This window comes from Carassius gibelio, chromosome A2, assembly GCF_023724105.1.
Source record: "Carassius gibelio isolate Cgi1373 ecotype wild population from Czech Republic chromosome A2, carGib1.2-hapl.c, whole genome shotgun sequence".
In the NCBI taxonomy this organism is placed as follows: Eukaryota; Metazoa; Chordata; class Actinopteri; order Cypriniformes; family Cyprinidae; genus Carassius; species Carassius gibelio.
In genome coordinates, this window is record NC_068372.1 from 27,914,742 (window position 1) to 27,930,661 (window position 15,920).

The 15,920-nt window shown below is 35.6% G+C and overlaps 3 protein-coding genes across 4 annotated transcripts; 2 read left to right on the forward strand and 1 right to left on the reverse strand.

Annotated features, from left to right (window-relative positions):
- Positions 1-207: 207 nt before the first annotated feature.
- Positions 208-7,669, forward strand: LOC127935962 (WD repeat-containing protein 48-like). 2 transcript variants are annotated; one of them, XM_052534160.1, is made up of 19 exons: positions 208-356; positions 716-856; positions 1,000-1,078; positions 1,448-1,530; positions 1,772-1,901; positions 2,294-2,382; positions 2,483-2,584; positions 2,883-3,107; positions 3,585-3,659; positions 3,773-3,875; positions 4,002-4,099; positions 4,175-4,282; positions 4,371-4,467; positions 4,856-4,951; positions 5,483-5,588; positions 5,691-5,778; positions 5,880-5,956; positions 6,134-6,326; positions 6,798-7,669. In XM_052534160.1, exons 1-19 carry the CDS (start codon positions 309-311, stop codon positions 6,891-6,893), a joined length of 2,034 nt encoding a protein of 677 aa, XP_052390120.1. In that variant the 5' UTR covers positions 208-308; the 3' UTR covers positions 6,894-7,669. The 2 variants fall into 2 exon arrangements, with proteins under 2 accessions (XP_052390120.1, XP_052390121.1); XM_052534161.1 differs by having other exon boundaries at positions 1,003-1,078.
- A 583-nt stretch (positions 7,670-8,252) lies between these two features.
- LOC127935988 (biliverdin reductase A) lies at positions 8,253-13,577 on the reverse strand. The gene is made up of 7 exons (XM_052534162.1): positions 13,443-13,577; positions 12,355-12,478; positions 11,312-11,431; positions 11,042-11,139; positions 10,777-10,884; positions 10,523-10,691; positions 8,253-9,732 (listed from the first exon to the last, which is right to left on the reverse strand). Exons 1-7 carry the CDS (start codon positions 13,504-13,506, stop codon positions 9,468-9,470), a joined length of 948 nt encoding a protein of 315 aa, XP_052390122.1. The 5' UTR covers positions 13,507-13,577; the 3' UTR covers positions 8,253-9,467.
- Positions 13,578-13,623: 46 nt separating this feature from the next.
- On the forward strand, positions 13,624-15,182 carry LOC127936004 (cytochrome c oxidase assembly factor 1 homolog). The gene is made up of 5 exons (XM_052534163.1): positions 13,624-13,861; positions 14,255-14,378; positions 14,455-14,606; positions 14,693-14,769; positions 14,882-15,182. The coding sequence occupies exons 2-5, from the start codon at positions 14,285-14,287 to the stop codon at positions 14,961-14,963; spliced, it is 405 nt and encodes a 134-aa protein (XP_052390123.1). The 5' UTR covers positions 13,624-13,861; positions 14,255-14,284; the 3' UTR covers positions 14,964-15,182.
- Positions 15,183-15,920: the final 738 nt, after the last annotated feature.

Sequence of the window (15,920 nt, forward strand, 5' to 3'; positions counted from 1 at the left end):
AATCTAAGATGTCCATTTTCTGCAAAAATCCAAGATGGTCTTCACTGCAGCAGAAAACAAGATCCATGGGTTAAACCCATAAACCCAGCCATCTCCACCCCCTAGATCTGGATTCCCACCACGCCCTTGGGATCTTCTGTAGTGAGGGGCTTCTGAAAAATCCAGCCAGCTATCAGTGTACAATCAATAATGTATTTAGGTACACCGCAAATGTACTCAATAGCGGCGTCTAGTGATAGATCTCAACAGGCCAACAAACACCGGCTATCTTCCGGAAGTGACGCATCCCCTGATTGTCAACATGCAAGATGGCGACGCTTCACAGGCAGAACGCTGCTGGACGGAGGAAAGTCCAGGTAATAATTTACAGAGAATGTCTCGTACTTTTAAAAACATGTTTTATGGAATTTATATACGTTTACTTGTTTCAGGAATTTGTTGCCAATATAGCGTCCGTAATATTTACAAACCGAAACATTACCACCCTTACAAGAATCACTGTGGTGTTGTTACTGTAGTACAGTGAGGAGGTGTAACGCAGTGGCATTCAGTCAATTTTAAATGTGTCTGAATGCTTTTTGGACCACTGTACAATTGTCTGTTGACTGATTCGCTTTATTTGATATGAAAATAATTATACCTTTGGTATTTATTAACTGTAAGTAGTCTTTGATTGTCTTATAAACTGGAGTTATTAATAACGATGTGTCTCCAGGTTTCTTATGTGATCAGAGATGAGGTGGAGAAGTACAATCGTAATGGTGTGAACGCTCTTCAGCTGGATCCTGCTCTCAACAGACTCTTCACAGCCGGCAGAGATTCCATCATCAGGATATGGAGTGTCAATCAACACAAAGTACAACCGGCGTTTTTCAGGATTTGTTAATATTAATGCCCTTATTTTGTTCATGTGCGACCACACCTTCCATTTTTAACTTCGCATCTCCCTCTGTGGTCAAATGTTTCTGATAAGTCCAACTAACAGCTGTTTACTTGCAGCAGGATCCTTACATCGCTTCAATGGAGCATCACACGGACTGGGTGAATGACATCATCCTCTGTTGTAATGGAAAAACATGTATGTCTAAGCACCTCATATGCCTTTTACAGAAACTTCAAGCTCAAACCTCATCAAATACTGTATATGACATTTACATTACATTTAGTCATTTAGCAGATGCTTTTATTCAAAGCGGCTTACAAATGAGGCTAATGGAAGCAATCAAAAACAACAAAATAGCAATGATATATAAGTGCTATAACAAGTCTAAGTTAGATTAAACACAGTACACGTAGCAAGGGCTTTTAAATAATATAATAAATAAAAAGAAAACATATAGAATAGAAAAAGAATAGAGCAAGCTAGTGTTGGAGGTCTTTTTTTCTATAAAAATATACTGTATAATCTGAGCTTTAGTTATCTTCAGTGGATCGTTCTGTGTTGCAGTGATATCAGCCTCCTCGGACACCACCGTAAAAGTCTGGAATGCACACAAAGGGTTCTGCATGTCCACATTACGCACACATAAGGTGCTTTTCTTATTATATTTATCTTAGTTTGTTGTTTTAATTTTGTTAAATTTCCATGCATATGATGGAAGTCCTGCATTGCCAGACATTTAACTGTAGACAACCAATTTGGTCATTTAACAACTCCAGGAATTTGCATATAAAAACAGATTATAGCTTGAAATTTTGAAAGTTCTTACCATTTTGTGTGCAATATGATTATGAGACAAAGTGATTATGTTGATTTTGATTCATTCTTCAGGACTACGTCAAAGCTTTAGCATATGCAAAGGAAAAGGAGCTGGTGGCATCAGCCGGTCTGGACAGACAGATCTTCCTGTGGGATGTGAACACACTGACGGCTCTGACTGCCTCTAATAATACAGTCACCAGTGAGCAAACTCTCTTAGTCATTCTGTTTGAAACGGTCTTCCTTCTGAGTCATCGAGTTAGGGTTGAAGCATGTAATTAAGCAGAAGATTATGAAAACCCATTTCTTCTGAAGTGAATGCAGCACTGCAGCCAGTGTTATTATTGTATCACTGAGATACGCTTACAGGTTTCATTAAAAGTTGGATTTTGGATCTTTTTTTTTTTTTTTAATAAGTACGTCAAGTTAAACTGAAAGAAAATGAAATGTTGCCTTGGTAGCTTAAATAAGTTAATTTTTTGTATATTTTATTTCAGTTAAGATTTTTTTTATTTCAAAACTTGATGTATATTTATTTATTTTTTAAATAGTTGAGTGTAATAACCCTGATTGCATCCATCATGTCTGTGATAGCTTCGTCACTGAGTGGAAACAAGGACTCCATCTACAGTCTGGCCATGAATCAGACAGGAACCGTGATCATCTCAGGATCTACAGAGAAGGTTAGTTTTCTGGTTTTAGGTTTAAAAGAAGGAAAACTGTCATTTCAAATGCAGGTTCAAATAAAAAGGTTTTGTTTATTGGAAATTTGTTTTTTTTCAGGTTTTGAGGGTCTGGGATCCACGGACATGTGCTAAGCTAATGAAGCTGAAAGGCCACGCTGACAACGTCAAATCATTACTGTTAAACAGAGACGGCACTCAGGTAGGACTTCAACACCGATCCAGAAATATTAGCACATTTTGCATATCACATGTGCATCAGATCCCAAAATATGAAGTAAATATGTTTGGAATCCGGCCTTTCGAACTGAGATGCAGAAAATCGTATTAAAATAAGGTTTGCAAACATCAGTCTTTTTTGTTGTTGTTTTTCAAACAGCTAAATAGATATGCTTTAGATATGGCAATCTTTTTTTTTTTTTTTACCTGTCTGAACACAGCCATAGTTACTCTAACTTTGAGGTTTTCCATCACGTTAAACCTGCACTGTCTCTGTCTAGGCTCTCTCTGGTAGCTCAGATGGTACGGTACGCTTGTGGTCTCTCAGTCAGCAGCGATGCATTGCCACATACCGAGTCCACGATGAGGGCGTATGGGCCCTGCAGGTGAACGAGGCCTTCACGCACATCTACTCGGGTGGACGTGACCGAAAAATCTACTGTACGGATCTGCGTAACCCTGACTTGCGTGTGCTCATATGTGAAGAGAAAGCTCCCATCCTGAAGGTAAACTTGAGCTGCTTCGTGTTTGAAATAATTTAGAAATTAAGTCATTATCAAATGTGACCATGGAGCATAAAAGCAGTCTTAATTCGCTGGGGTTTATTTGTAGCAGTAGCCAAAAAAAACATTGCTTGGGTCAAAATTATTGATTTTTCTTTAATGCCAAAAATCATTAGGATATTGAGTAAAGATCATGCTCCATGAAGTTATTTTGTAAAATTCCTACCGTAAATATAAAAAATGTATATTTTTTATAATCAAATTTTTTTTGGATTATAATATGCATTGGTGATTTTCTCAGTATTTGGATTTTTTTGCACCTTCGGATTCCAGATTTTCAAACAGTTGTATCTCGGCCAAATACTGTCCGATCCTAATAAACCATAGAACAATGAAAAGCTTTTTTAGCTTTCAGAATCTCAGTTTCTGACAAATGTGTTTAAGCTGGCTGCTCTTATATCTGATGTTTTCTCTGTGCAGATGGAATTGGACAGATCAGCTGATCCTCCTCAAGCAATCTGGGTGTCCACAACTAAATCATTTGTAAACAAATGGGTGAGATTTCTACACCGTAGTGTAAATGTACAGTTGAACTGAAATGCATTGAACTGAATGAAAACATTCTTTCAGCTCTTCTCTGTCTGTATTTGTTTATTTGTCAATCTCAGTCTCTAAAGGGCATGCAGAACGTCAGAGCGTCCGGAGACTACGACCACGACTGTAGTGCCCCTTTAACTCCACTGTGTACACAGCCAGAGCAGGTCATCAAAGGTTAATAAGCTAACTGTATAAGGAACTTATTAAATCACTGGTTACTAATCTCTCTTGATCAAAATGTGCTCGACTGTTTTCTATAATTGATTTCATCTTTGACTGAGATCTTGAATTTCATTTCAGGTGGCACCAGCATCGTTCAGTGTCATATTCTCAATGATAAGAGGCACATACTCACCAAAGACTCCAATAACAGTGTGGCATTCTGGGATGTCCTCAAAGTAAGAGCAGATCATGAAAAGCTTTTTTTGCATCTTAATGCCAGTTGTTATTTAATCTCACTCTGTGGTTTGTAGGCATGTAAGGGAGAAGACCTGGGAAAAGTGGACTTTGATGAAGAAATTAAAAAGAGGTTCAAGATGGTCTATGTGCCGAACTGGTTTTCTGTAGATCTCAAGACTGGGGTGAGTATTTGCAGCTTGTTTTCTAAGTTAAAAATGAGGATGAAAATGAAAGATAATGAATGTTACATCTGTTCTTGCTGTTTTTCAGATGCTGACTATCACGCTGGATGAAAGTGATTGTTTTGCGGCGTGGGTGGCAGCTAAAGATGCTTGTTTCACAAGCCCAGACGGCTCTGATCCAAAGGGTAATATCTTCTTCTAAATGCCTAGTGTTGTTTTGCTGTGACTAAGTTTTTTTAGCTGAATGTCTAATGTTTATGCTGCAAAAATGACATTCTTGAGGCAAAAGACAATTCAATGGGGGCTAGACTATATGTTTGCTGATGTGGCCTTTTTTAATTTTTTGAGTAATTTATTTGAAGAATTATTTTGTTTTATTTTTTTTGCACACTTCACCTTTAAATCAAAATAGAAATGCCTTTGAATTTGAAATTTTTAGTTTTAGTACCTTTTTGATGTAAGGACATTTAGAAAACAAAATGATGAAATTATTGTTTGTTTATCATTCATATTCTGACCGTACGACTTAATTTGACAGGAAGAATTATGTAACAACTATTCTTTGTGTTTCAGTGAATCTGGGTGGGCTGCTCCTGCAGGCGTTGTTAGAGTTCTGGCCCAGAACTCATATAAATCCAGTGGAAGAGGAGGAAATCGAACTCAACCATGGTACACTTTTTTACTTTTTTTCTGTAAAGGAGTATTTTAATTAAAAAAAAAAAAAGTTGTATTATAAAAAATAAAAAAAAAACTGTTAATAGTTTTTAGTTGTGAATCAAATTTGTCAAAGTTATTTTAGTTCATCCTAGAATTATTTGCAATGCATTCTGGGATTGCCTAATGCACATGAATGCACACAGTTATTTTGATAGTGGTTTCTGGACTTTTTCCTTTTTTTAAGTATAATGGCTTAGCTTAATAGTTTGCCGTCTATTTATCATGTAGCAATTCAGTAGAATTTGCCTTTATTCTAATAATTCTGCTATTAAAAGAATTACTATTTAAAAAATGTATTTAATAATAAATTTTTACTGAGTTCTTTACAATGTACATTGACATTTCCCTATCAGCAAAGAATGTGTGGAATTATTTCTGTATTTAAGCAAAGCTTGGTTTGTAAGTTAATGGCATTCATGGAATTCATGGTTAATATGCAGTTGGTTTCTTTTTTAGTAATTTTCCGTGTGTATTTCCCTGTAGTGAATGGTCAACAGGAGAGCCTAATTCAAAAGGGCAACGGCTACTTCCAGGTTCCTCCTCACACTCCTGTCATCTTTGGTGAAGCAGGAGGAAGAACGCTGTTTAGGTCAGAATAACAGTGTCCAGAACTGATGAAGACGTTAAACTCATCTGACTTTCCTTCCTGTGTCTTGTCTTCATTATAAGCTGTATTTCCTTCCAATTCCAGGTTATTGTGTCGCGATTCTGGAGGAGAGACAGAGTCCATGTTATTGAATGAAACTGTTCCTCAATGGGTTATTGATATCACTGTAGATGTGAGCGTTTCATATCCCGCAATCATTCCATTAAGTGTCCATGAAATGGACTTGAAAAATGTTTTTGACCGTTTATTGACTGCTTTTCTTTTCTGCTACAGAAAAGCATGCCAAAATTCAACAAGATCCCATTCTACCTCCAACCTCATTCATCATCTGGGGCCAAAACACTCAAAAAGTATGCTGTGTTTGTAAGATATAGTATATAAAGAATGTTTTCTGTGACAAGTTTAGTTAATTTTTAAAAGTCATACTGGACTATGCACTTGTCTATACATGACTGGACTATACATTTCCATATTTAGTGTTTTGATCTTCAGTAAACCGATTATTCGTCAAAATCTGTTGTTTTCAGGGACCGATTGTCTGCTAGTGACATGCTGCAGGTGCGGAAAGTGATGGAACACGTCTACGAGAAGATCATCAACATCGACACAGAGTCACAGACCACCAGCTCCTCAGCCAATGACAAACCAGGAGAGCAGGAGAAAGAGGAAGACGTGGCCGTGATGGCCGAAGAGAAGATTGAGCTCATGTGTTTAGATCAGGTTAGACCTCCAGACATATAAAAAATACTAGTAGAACTACACCCTCATCACTCCAGTGTGCTCATTTTTCGCTGTTCAACAGCTTATTTTCCCCAGATGTTGAAAAGAATTTAAATGAGGTGACCATTCTTTAGTTTTGATTTGTTGTTGGTTGTTAAAGTTCAAACAGCTTTAGTGACACCAGTAACCCTTAATAATGAAATGACATGTGTGAAACATTGATTAACCCAGGGTTAAAGTGGCCTTAACCCAAGTTAAACAGTGTGGAATGAAACTTGAACTTTAGTAAATCCTAGTTTTGGTGACTTTCGGCTACATTAACATTATTTACATACTTATTAATGCTGGACTGCATTGAATGTTTCATGTAACATTATATAATTTCCATTGTGCTTCTAATTAGTAAACAAACAAAGCTCATGTTACAATGTTTGTTCGTGGTCTATTGTTCATGTTTGCTGTCTCTTGTAGCTTTTGGATCCAAACATGGACCTCAGGACTGTAAAGCATTTCATCTGGAAGAGCGGTGGAGACCTGACCCTTCATTACAGACAGAAAGCCACGTGAGGAATCCCCCTGACCTCTGCATAGACCCTAATCTCCTTCAACCCGCATCACTTTGACTTCCAGAAGCATCCCAGAATGCCCTGCTGTCCTCATGTCTGATGGTCACCCAGGAGGAATGTGTTTTCTCTTTGCAGTGGCTTAAAGAAGAGCTAGCAGAAATATCTGAGCGGCAGTTTAAAGATAAAGACTAAAGACTGACTGCTGATTGATGCAGATGTTGAGACGTTCTGTGAACTACAACTTCATTTTATTGTCTGCCTTTATTTCATTGATTTATTTTTTTCTGTATGTATATTACTGTTGTGTTTAGCGCCGTGTCTTGTCCAGCTTAACACGAGTCATGATGATGATGATGATGATGATGATGATGATGATGATGCACACACGAGTACTTCCGTTCTCAGACATCCCAGAGATGTTTTAACTAGACCAGATCCAGATTCTAAATCAGTTGCTCTTTGAAGCGCTCCGTTTTGCTTTCTTCCAAGTAAACAATGTATCTTTATTTTCTAGATTTTATTATAATTTATTTGAAGCCATATTTGTATCAGATATCAAAATTGTCTAATGCGGAACAAGAAGTGCTGTTTCAGCTCGGCTAATTTTATTGCATACGTGTGTGAGACACTTTCCAAATGTATATTTCTCATCAGTTTGTTAGTTCATTTCTGTGGATCAGTGCACATAACCGTGTTACAATCATCAAAAAACGGCCCTGCCCTTGTCAACTTACTGACATTTTTGTGAATAAACGTTGAAACTGTGCAACTGAAAAAGTTTATATTTTACTATTGAAAAGTGTTTTATAAATGCTGGATTTCATCTAAATCATATTGTAACTCAAAAGATGGAAAAAAAGGTAACAATACAATAATGTTCAGTTTTTAGCAGTATTAATGCATTATGTATCATTAACAATGAACACGAATTTGAACAGCTTTTATTAAAGCAGTCATTATTAGTTTTATTTCTTATCATGTTAAGTAGTATTTTTTTATATTTTATAATAATATTATTCATAAATAAATTGATTATATACCTATAAAAAATGATTTTGTGTATGTAAAAATTGACTAAAATAAGAAACTGATTAATAAATGTTGTAAACATTGTAAGTTCACAAAAATATTTAGCATTTAAACAACGAAGCCTTTTTTGCTTCAGTTTAACAAAATTAAGCATTTACACCTAACAGATTTCTGTAACATACGGTAAAGGAAAAAAAAAAAAATTATTTTATAATTCAACAAAATACAAACCATGTTAGTAGTGCTATTTTACTAAGAAAATCTTGTTATCAGACTTCTGGTTTGCACTTATGTTGATGTGCAGATTGAGCTGCAGAAAACTAATTCCATAAAGCAGACACAATTTGTTTATTAACTGAAAACACAAATATGTATACATGAAGACAAATGTAAACACTGCATATTAGTTAGACACGAAACATTTCTTTCCCTCTCTGTATGCTTCCCAGACAATGATATGTGCATTTTAATTTGCTTCTTTCAGTGCTTTCCCAGAGAGAACACAGATAGGAAAGAATGACAGTGACACCACAGCACGAATGATAAGAAAATCAAAGCATGTATGAACACTTACAGAGCTCATCCAGTTTTCACAGAAATATCAAATGTCAACAGAGTAACTTAATGTTAATATGTTAATGACATGATGAATAAAACCGAACAACAGTCCATAAATATTTTACAGTGCTCTGGAGGTTCATTTGTCTGTAACAGGCTTCTGAAATTTGGTGCAAATGTGCTGCACTAAAGCACAACTCACATACTAAATACCAACTTATCTACAAAACTGTAAAAAAGTTGTCAGCAGAAATCACCCCTTTTTGTCGAATAATAAATTAGCCATGTTACATTACATAGTTTAGAAAATATAATAAAGGACTGAGCTGTTCCTGTACATCCTGATGTGGTCCACATATACACAGAACTATTAATTACATTAACAAATTAAAAACTTGAAACTTTATGCTGATGTAATCACTGCAGTTTTCAAGACAAAAAAAATAATTTCATCTCAAACATCTGTCAAGGTCAAAAAAGGACATAAAGAGTATGATAAATCTAGTCCTTTTTTGTGAGGAATAGAACACATAAATCATACTCTCATGGTTGTTTTTCTTCCTCTTTATAGCTTAAAAAGAATGGAAACTTGTTTATACATGGGATAAAATATATATATATATACACATACACATACACATACATTATATATATATATATACATACACATTTTTTTTTTTTTTTACCAAAGGTTCCTTTGACTCAGAATTGTGAGATGTACATACAGAATTGTATAAAAGCATAAACTAATCTAAATTGCTAAATAAAAAGTCACAATTCCCTTGAATTGATCAGCAAACAGATTTTCATTGTTAAACAATTCAAAATGTAATTATTTTAATATTACTTTCCACTCTAGACATCCGTCTTTACACCACAGTCTACTTTCCACTATTCCACACAGGGAAAGACTGCACTCATGCCCACAGTGGGCTAAATGACTCCCTTCTTCATCTTTAGAGAAGATGCAGTGTGGAGAGGTTCAGCTTCAGGCCTGAGTGTGTTCACTGAGCTGCTGGATGCGGTCCGCCAGCTGCAGACAGTGTAAGATCCTGCTCCTCTCGTCCTGGAGCTCCGCGGCAGACACGTCACCCTGCAGCTTCCGGCTGAACAGCACCAGATCCTGCATGAACAGCCCGACCGGCTCCCGCTGACCTGCAGGAAGCTCCGTGATGCTGGCGTCCTGGAAGCGAAGGTCTATGTGTTTGGCTCTGCCCAGTCCTGGACCCCGCTCTTCAATCCAAGTCAGAGGCCTGTCAGAAACAACTCAGGTTAACCTGGGATTTTAGTGTCACAGATGATATAATAAATAAATAGAAATACCAGATGTATGTTTATTCATTTATTATCAAGTAAAAACCTTGAAACAATGGTGAGCAGTGTTACTTCAAAGAATATTAATTAATTTCAATACAATCATTCATATTTTAACTTAACATCTTCGTGTGCATGGACATTTATTGTTCAGCAATGAAATTTAGGAAATTGTGTGTATATATATATATATATATATATATATATATATATATTATTTTTTTATTTACACACATACACCATGTTAATTTCAGCTATTCTTTAAAAAAATAAAAATGAATGAATGAATAAATAAATAAATAAAGAAATGAATGACAGATGATAATAGGTTATGCTGAAGGAAGGACTCATTATATCTAGGGATGAGTTTTGTGCATGGGATCTTTCCACTTGCACCAGTAAGCAACCATTTTTCTTCATTAAAATGTGTATGTTTTTAAGTATGTTTTCAAATTAATTTCTCACTCCATATGACAATTTAACAGCAAAAAAAAAAAAATTACGGCACATCTTATATATTATGTGGAAAGCTTGAAGAAATGGTGACCTGTTTCACTGCAAATATACATTTTCTGCATACATTTATTTACATTCTAACCACAAATCTTGGTGTTATTTGTCAGCTACCCACTAAACAATATATAATAATATATATAATTAATAATGTATATATTTAAAAATAAATAATTCTTCTTTTTTAACAGCTGACTGTGGCCTCAGTGTACTCACTTCTGCTGTGGGGTCAGTAAGTGTGCCGTCATCTTCATGTATTTGTTCTCTTTCTCCTCCACCAGAGATGCTGCGGTAACCGTGAGCTCCCCGAAAAGATCAACCAACCAGGTCAGTCTGGAAATACCGCTGAAAGACAGGAACCCAAAATTTGGCTTCATGGACCCACCTGAGAAGAAAAAAAATCACCATCACTCAAAACCCTGGTGGAAGCCTTTAAAACGATGTACTGCATACTATTACACAGTCTTTACCGGTGAAACGCAGCGTTCCCTCCTCCAGAGTTTTCCCAGCTATGTCTTTTTTCAGCTGTTTAAAGTCAGGAGTGAGGAGTTCAATATGTTCTTCATGCAGCACCAGGCCTGAAGATACCATATAGATAGAAGTTAAACATTCAGCCATCTTGCAGTCAGAATCATTATTATATTGCTATATAAACACAAACTTCTAACATTTGACTCAGGCGTCTCCAGAAGACGTGCTGTGTATCCACAGCTGAAGATCAGGACAGAAACTCACCCTTCTGCTGAGCCAGATTCCACAGATCCACGGCAGACGTGTAGCTGAGGGTTACAGGATACTCAACACACACATGCTTTCCCGCCTCCAGAAACTGCCTGAGATGGAGATGATCATTTGAGAAAGAAGGCACTCAAGCGTGACCATTTCTGCCATGTGTGAGGAGTCAGGAGTGATCGTGTGTGTGTGTGTGTGTGTGTGTGTGTGTGTGTGTGTGTGTGTGAGGAGTCAGGAGTGATCGTGTGTGTGAGGAGGAAGTCGCCGTGTCACCTGATGTGCTCTTCGTGGCTGGTGTTCTCCGTGCATATGAACGCTACATGGATGTCATCTCTGCTCAACGCCTCCGTCATGGAGATCTGCTTCACACCCTGCTGATCTTCAAGACTCCTCCTACACAAACACAAACACCAGCAGAACTTTAGACGGAATCAAATTCATATGAAACATAAGAAAAGCTTAAATATTTATAATTATTTAACTTTAAATGAAACAAATATGTCCTGAGAAAAGAATAAAAACCTAAGAGAGAGAATAATCTTTGAAAATCGGCCTCTACATCTTTTAATAATTTTAAGTAATTATAATATATCATATAATAATAATAATATATAACAAGTTCAATTGTGAACATATATATATATATATATATATACACATACACACACACACACACACACAGACATACATTTATTTTTATAGAACTTTTCATACATGAACTCAAAGTGCTGCTCAGGGGCATTAAAAACACTACCAATACAATTTCATTAAACAAATATACTTAAATACTAATAAAGAAGTTCAAAAGGAAAGACAAAAAAATATATATATATAAAAATATACATCAAATTGAGATTGAACATAATATCAATTAAGACTCATAAGCACATTTAAAAAGATGTCTTAACTCATCTTTTAACATATATAACATAATATGTGTGTGTGTGTGTGCATCTTTATTATTTTAGGTTTTTGAAAGTTTTAGGATAACTGCTTTTAATTTTAAGAACCGATTTCTACTTTTAAATATTGACAAAGTATATGATGTATGAACATATGATGAATAAAGGCTTTCAAAATGAGGACTTGAAAACATGCTTTAAGCGCAGCTATCTATTCAGACATTTCTTTCAACATGGTTTATGTGTGTACGTGTACAGATTTCTACTGAGAACAGCACAGGAAATTTTAGCCATATGATATGAAATGAGTCCACAGAGAGCTTATTTTATGTTCTGTGGGGTCAACAGAAACAAACCTGTAACGTGTTTTAAGCCAATCAGCCTTGACTCTGTGTGTCTGTATGATGCACTGACCTGGACACAAAGCCCTTGATGCTGAACTTCTCAGCAGCGCTGGACGGCAGAGGAGCGAGTAAATCTCTCATCCGCACACTTCCTGCGATGCCTATTCCTACAACCACTGATCCCAGCATGATTCCTGCACGATCACAACATTCACATGAGCAAAAAATCAGAAGTGAGAAATAAAACCGAGTTTGTTCTGAACTTAATTTCAGTTCTGTATGGCATAATACACACATAGCAGTTACTGGAAGGTTTAAAACAAACATAGAGAGGATTGATCCACATCTACACTGTCCCTGTCCACCATCATGTTAAAACAAGTCAATACCATGAAAGAGCAGCACATTTCTGAGAAACTGTTTTTTTGAACTGAAGTTCTTGGTGGATGGGTGTGTGTGTCTGATAAATTGTGTATAAGCTGTAACCAGAGATCGAGTGACTCATAATAATAAAAAAAATGAATAACTTAAAATGTTATTTGTACTTGACCTGAACAACTACAGTGTTTTCTCTGAATATTGCATAAACAAATCCTGATTATATTAGGTACCTGTATACTGGGAATATTGGAGGCATTAAAAAAAAACACTTGCAAAAGTGGTTTGTTATTTTGTTTATTTGTGCAGTAAATAATTATACATACTAACTTATTAGTTTTAAAAAGTACATGTTTAAATAAATGGTTTTTAATTCAAGTAAAATATCACAAACTTTCCTTTAATAACATTTACAGTGTCTGTCATGATGGTAATGACGGACGAATTAAACACAGTAAATATTTAAATAACATTTAAACCATACACATAAAAATCAGATAAAGAAAAAATTAATCATGTGTGTAATAATTATTAGTATTTTCTCAAGACATTTTAAATGGAAAACAAAAATCCCCTAATCATAAAATGCTGACAATGCATGTCTATTTCCCCTTTTATTACTGAGCTTTAATACGCGTGTTAATTAAATCACCAAACGCCTCTCTTTCACTAAACGCATCTGCATCGCTCGTTACTGAAGACGGGCAAATAAGAGATTACTGAACGAATAATGTTCATCTTCTACATGCATAAGTACAAGAGCAAGATGAATGTCCTCACCTCTGCCTCCGTTTGGATTTGAGCTCTGAATCTGCAGGGTGTGTGACTCGGTAACAACTTTCATAACTCTTTTTCGTAACCCGGAGTGCGTGCGTCTGACGTCACGCGCTCTAGCCGCACGTGTTTCTGTTGTGGCAAACACAGACAATAAATAATCAACTCTCTCTAAGGCCAAGAGTTATTGACCTAACATTAATACTTTACATTGATGTCTTTATCGTTTATATGAATAAACCATAAATAGAATAAACCGCTGCGTGAATGTTTACAATGCGTTTCATCGGATTATATTTCTTGATGTTTGAATAAAGTTTTTCGAAATAAAACGAACATGGCCGCTTCCGTAGTACGCTGCTTTTAGTGACTTAAAAACAAAGTCCCTTTAGGCTTTGCTTATAAAATACATAATAGATGTGACGGTGAGTTATTATTATTATGAACGTACTTTGAAATGGATGCATGAACGAATTAGGGCTAAATTAAGGGCTCTCTGACAATAATCCTTACAACAAATGCAGTGTTTTGTAAAATATGTAGATTTTTGTTAAATATTCATAAAATAAATTACCCTAACTGAATGTATTATGATATATATATATATATATATATATATATATATATATATATATATATGCTTTTCTCAAGAACGTTGGTTGGAGTATAAATATCATTGGGTGTGTGTGTGTATATATAATTTGTATATTTAACTAATTTCAATTAGTGAAGCAGAAACCTCTAGATCAAAAAGTTTTTAAAGTCATGACAAAAAAATTCAGTTTATATTATTACTTTCTCATTGTGTTTTCCTCCAGCATTAGAGGTCTGCCCCGTCTGAAGTGAGGATGAGTCGCTCCACCAGCCTCCTGCAGCAGATGACTATATTCATGACCGTAGTGACCGGCGGCGGCTGCGCGATGATGTATTACCTCATGCAGAGTACGTCACAGCTAATTAAAGCTTCTGTTAGCTGTTAAACTTTAAGGGATTTTTATACGTTTGTTGTTTCTTTCAGAAAATTTTGCAAAAGCAGAGTATTACCGTCTGGCCCTTGAACAGCTGAAGAATAACTCCACAGCCATGGCCAGTCTGGGTGCTCCTCCGCTAAAGATACACAACATCCATTTAACTGACCGACACAACCGTATTGACCACAGCAGCGCTCAGGTCAGGATCACTGTAAACCTTCCTCCTCGAATACATCAGAAATACTGGTGAGAACTATGTCACTCATATAAATATATTAATTTCAGCTCAAGATCCCAGTTACCGGGTCAAAGACCGGAGGTTATCTCTACACAGCTTCCACCAGAGACGCACTCTTGAACAGGTCCCATGATTTCACCTCTTAAAATAAATACATTTATTAATAAATATATACACACACTTTTGTTACATACATATATAATTTACATAATCATCTTAACCGTTTTTCTCACTAGATGGGACCTCCAGCAAGTGTTTCTGACGCTGAGGGAAGGTGAGACCATCAAGATTTTCAGCAAGACAGAATATGAAGAGTAACTTCACACAGACAATAAACGCCAGTGGAGCATTGTATGATTTTGGAGCAAAAGATGATTGACAGCCTGTTTTTGTTTTTAATCAATGTGATACTTGCATTTACATATATTAGTCTAATTTAAATGTTAATATATCTTTGTTTGGGATGTATGGAAGCTGGGTTGTTGTACAACCTGTTTCATGTGCTTCATGTGCTTCATTAAAGAGAGATGAAATATCCGTAGTGTTTAAAACAATTCTGACAATATGAATAAGTCAAAACAATAATAACCTAATTCTGTTCGACTTTCCAAATGTGCGCAAAACCTGAAAATCAGATTATAATAATTCAATTCAGTTCGTAAAACCAACACTGGGATCTAAGGATCGTCTAGTACTATTGTAGTTACTTAACTGTTCCAGTAAGTGTCAGTAAAATATCATTATTCAGTAACCCTAGACATTTGTATTACTTGTTTCTCAAAAAACAAACAATGGTTTAATTTTGTGAGGAATATCAAAAGATGCAGTCTATACCGAAAACTAGTGCATTTTGTCAAAGTACCATAAGTCATGCTAAGTTATACTAGTCAAGTTTTGTTCGTTTTTTAACCTTTCTCTTAAATGTTGTTTGTTTGCTGGAATTAAAACTGCATGAAGATTTTGCTTAAAGTATGAACATGAAAGATTTCCCTTTGTACTTTTTTTTTTTCAAATGACAAATTTAAACCATGCTCAGTTCATAATAACCATTAAGTATCATAAATCTGCATTCACAGGAGTGAGCAGACTTCATCCACAGAAACACCACAACCCAGTTTAGCGGCTCTCTAATTCACATTTCCTCTCATAAATTTTTTGGCTTATAGATCAAGGTCAGAGAAACTTAAGAGCCCAAAATGTTTAAATAAAAAGAAGGTTTAAAAACACTTAAAGCTATACTACTACTACTATTAATAGTAATTATTACAAGCAAAT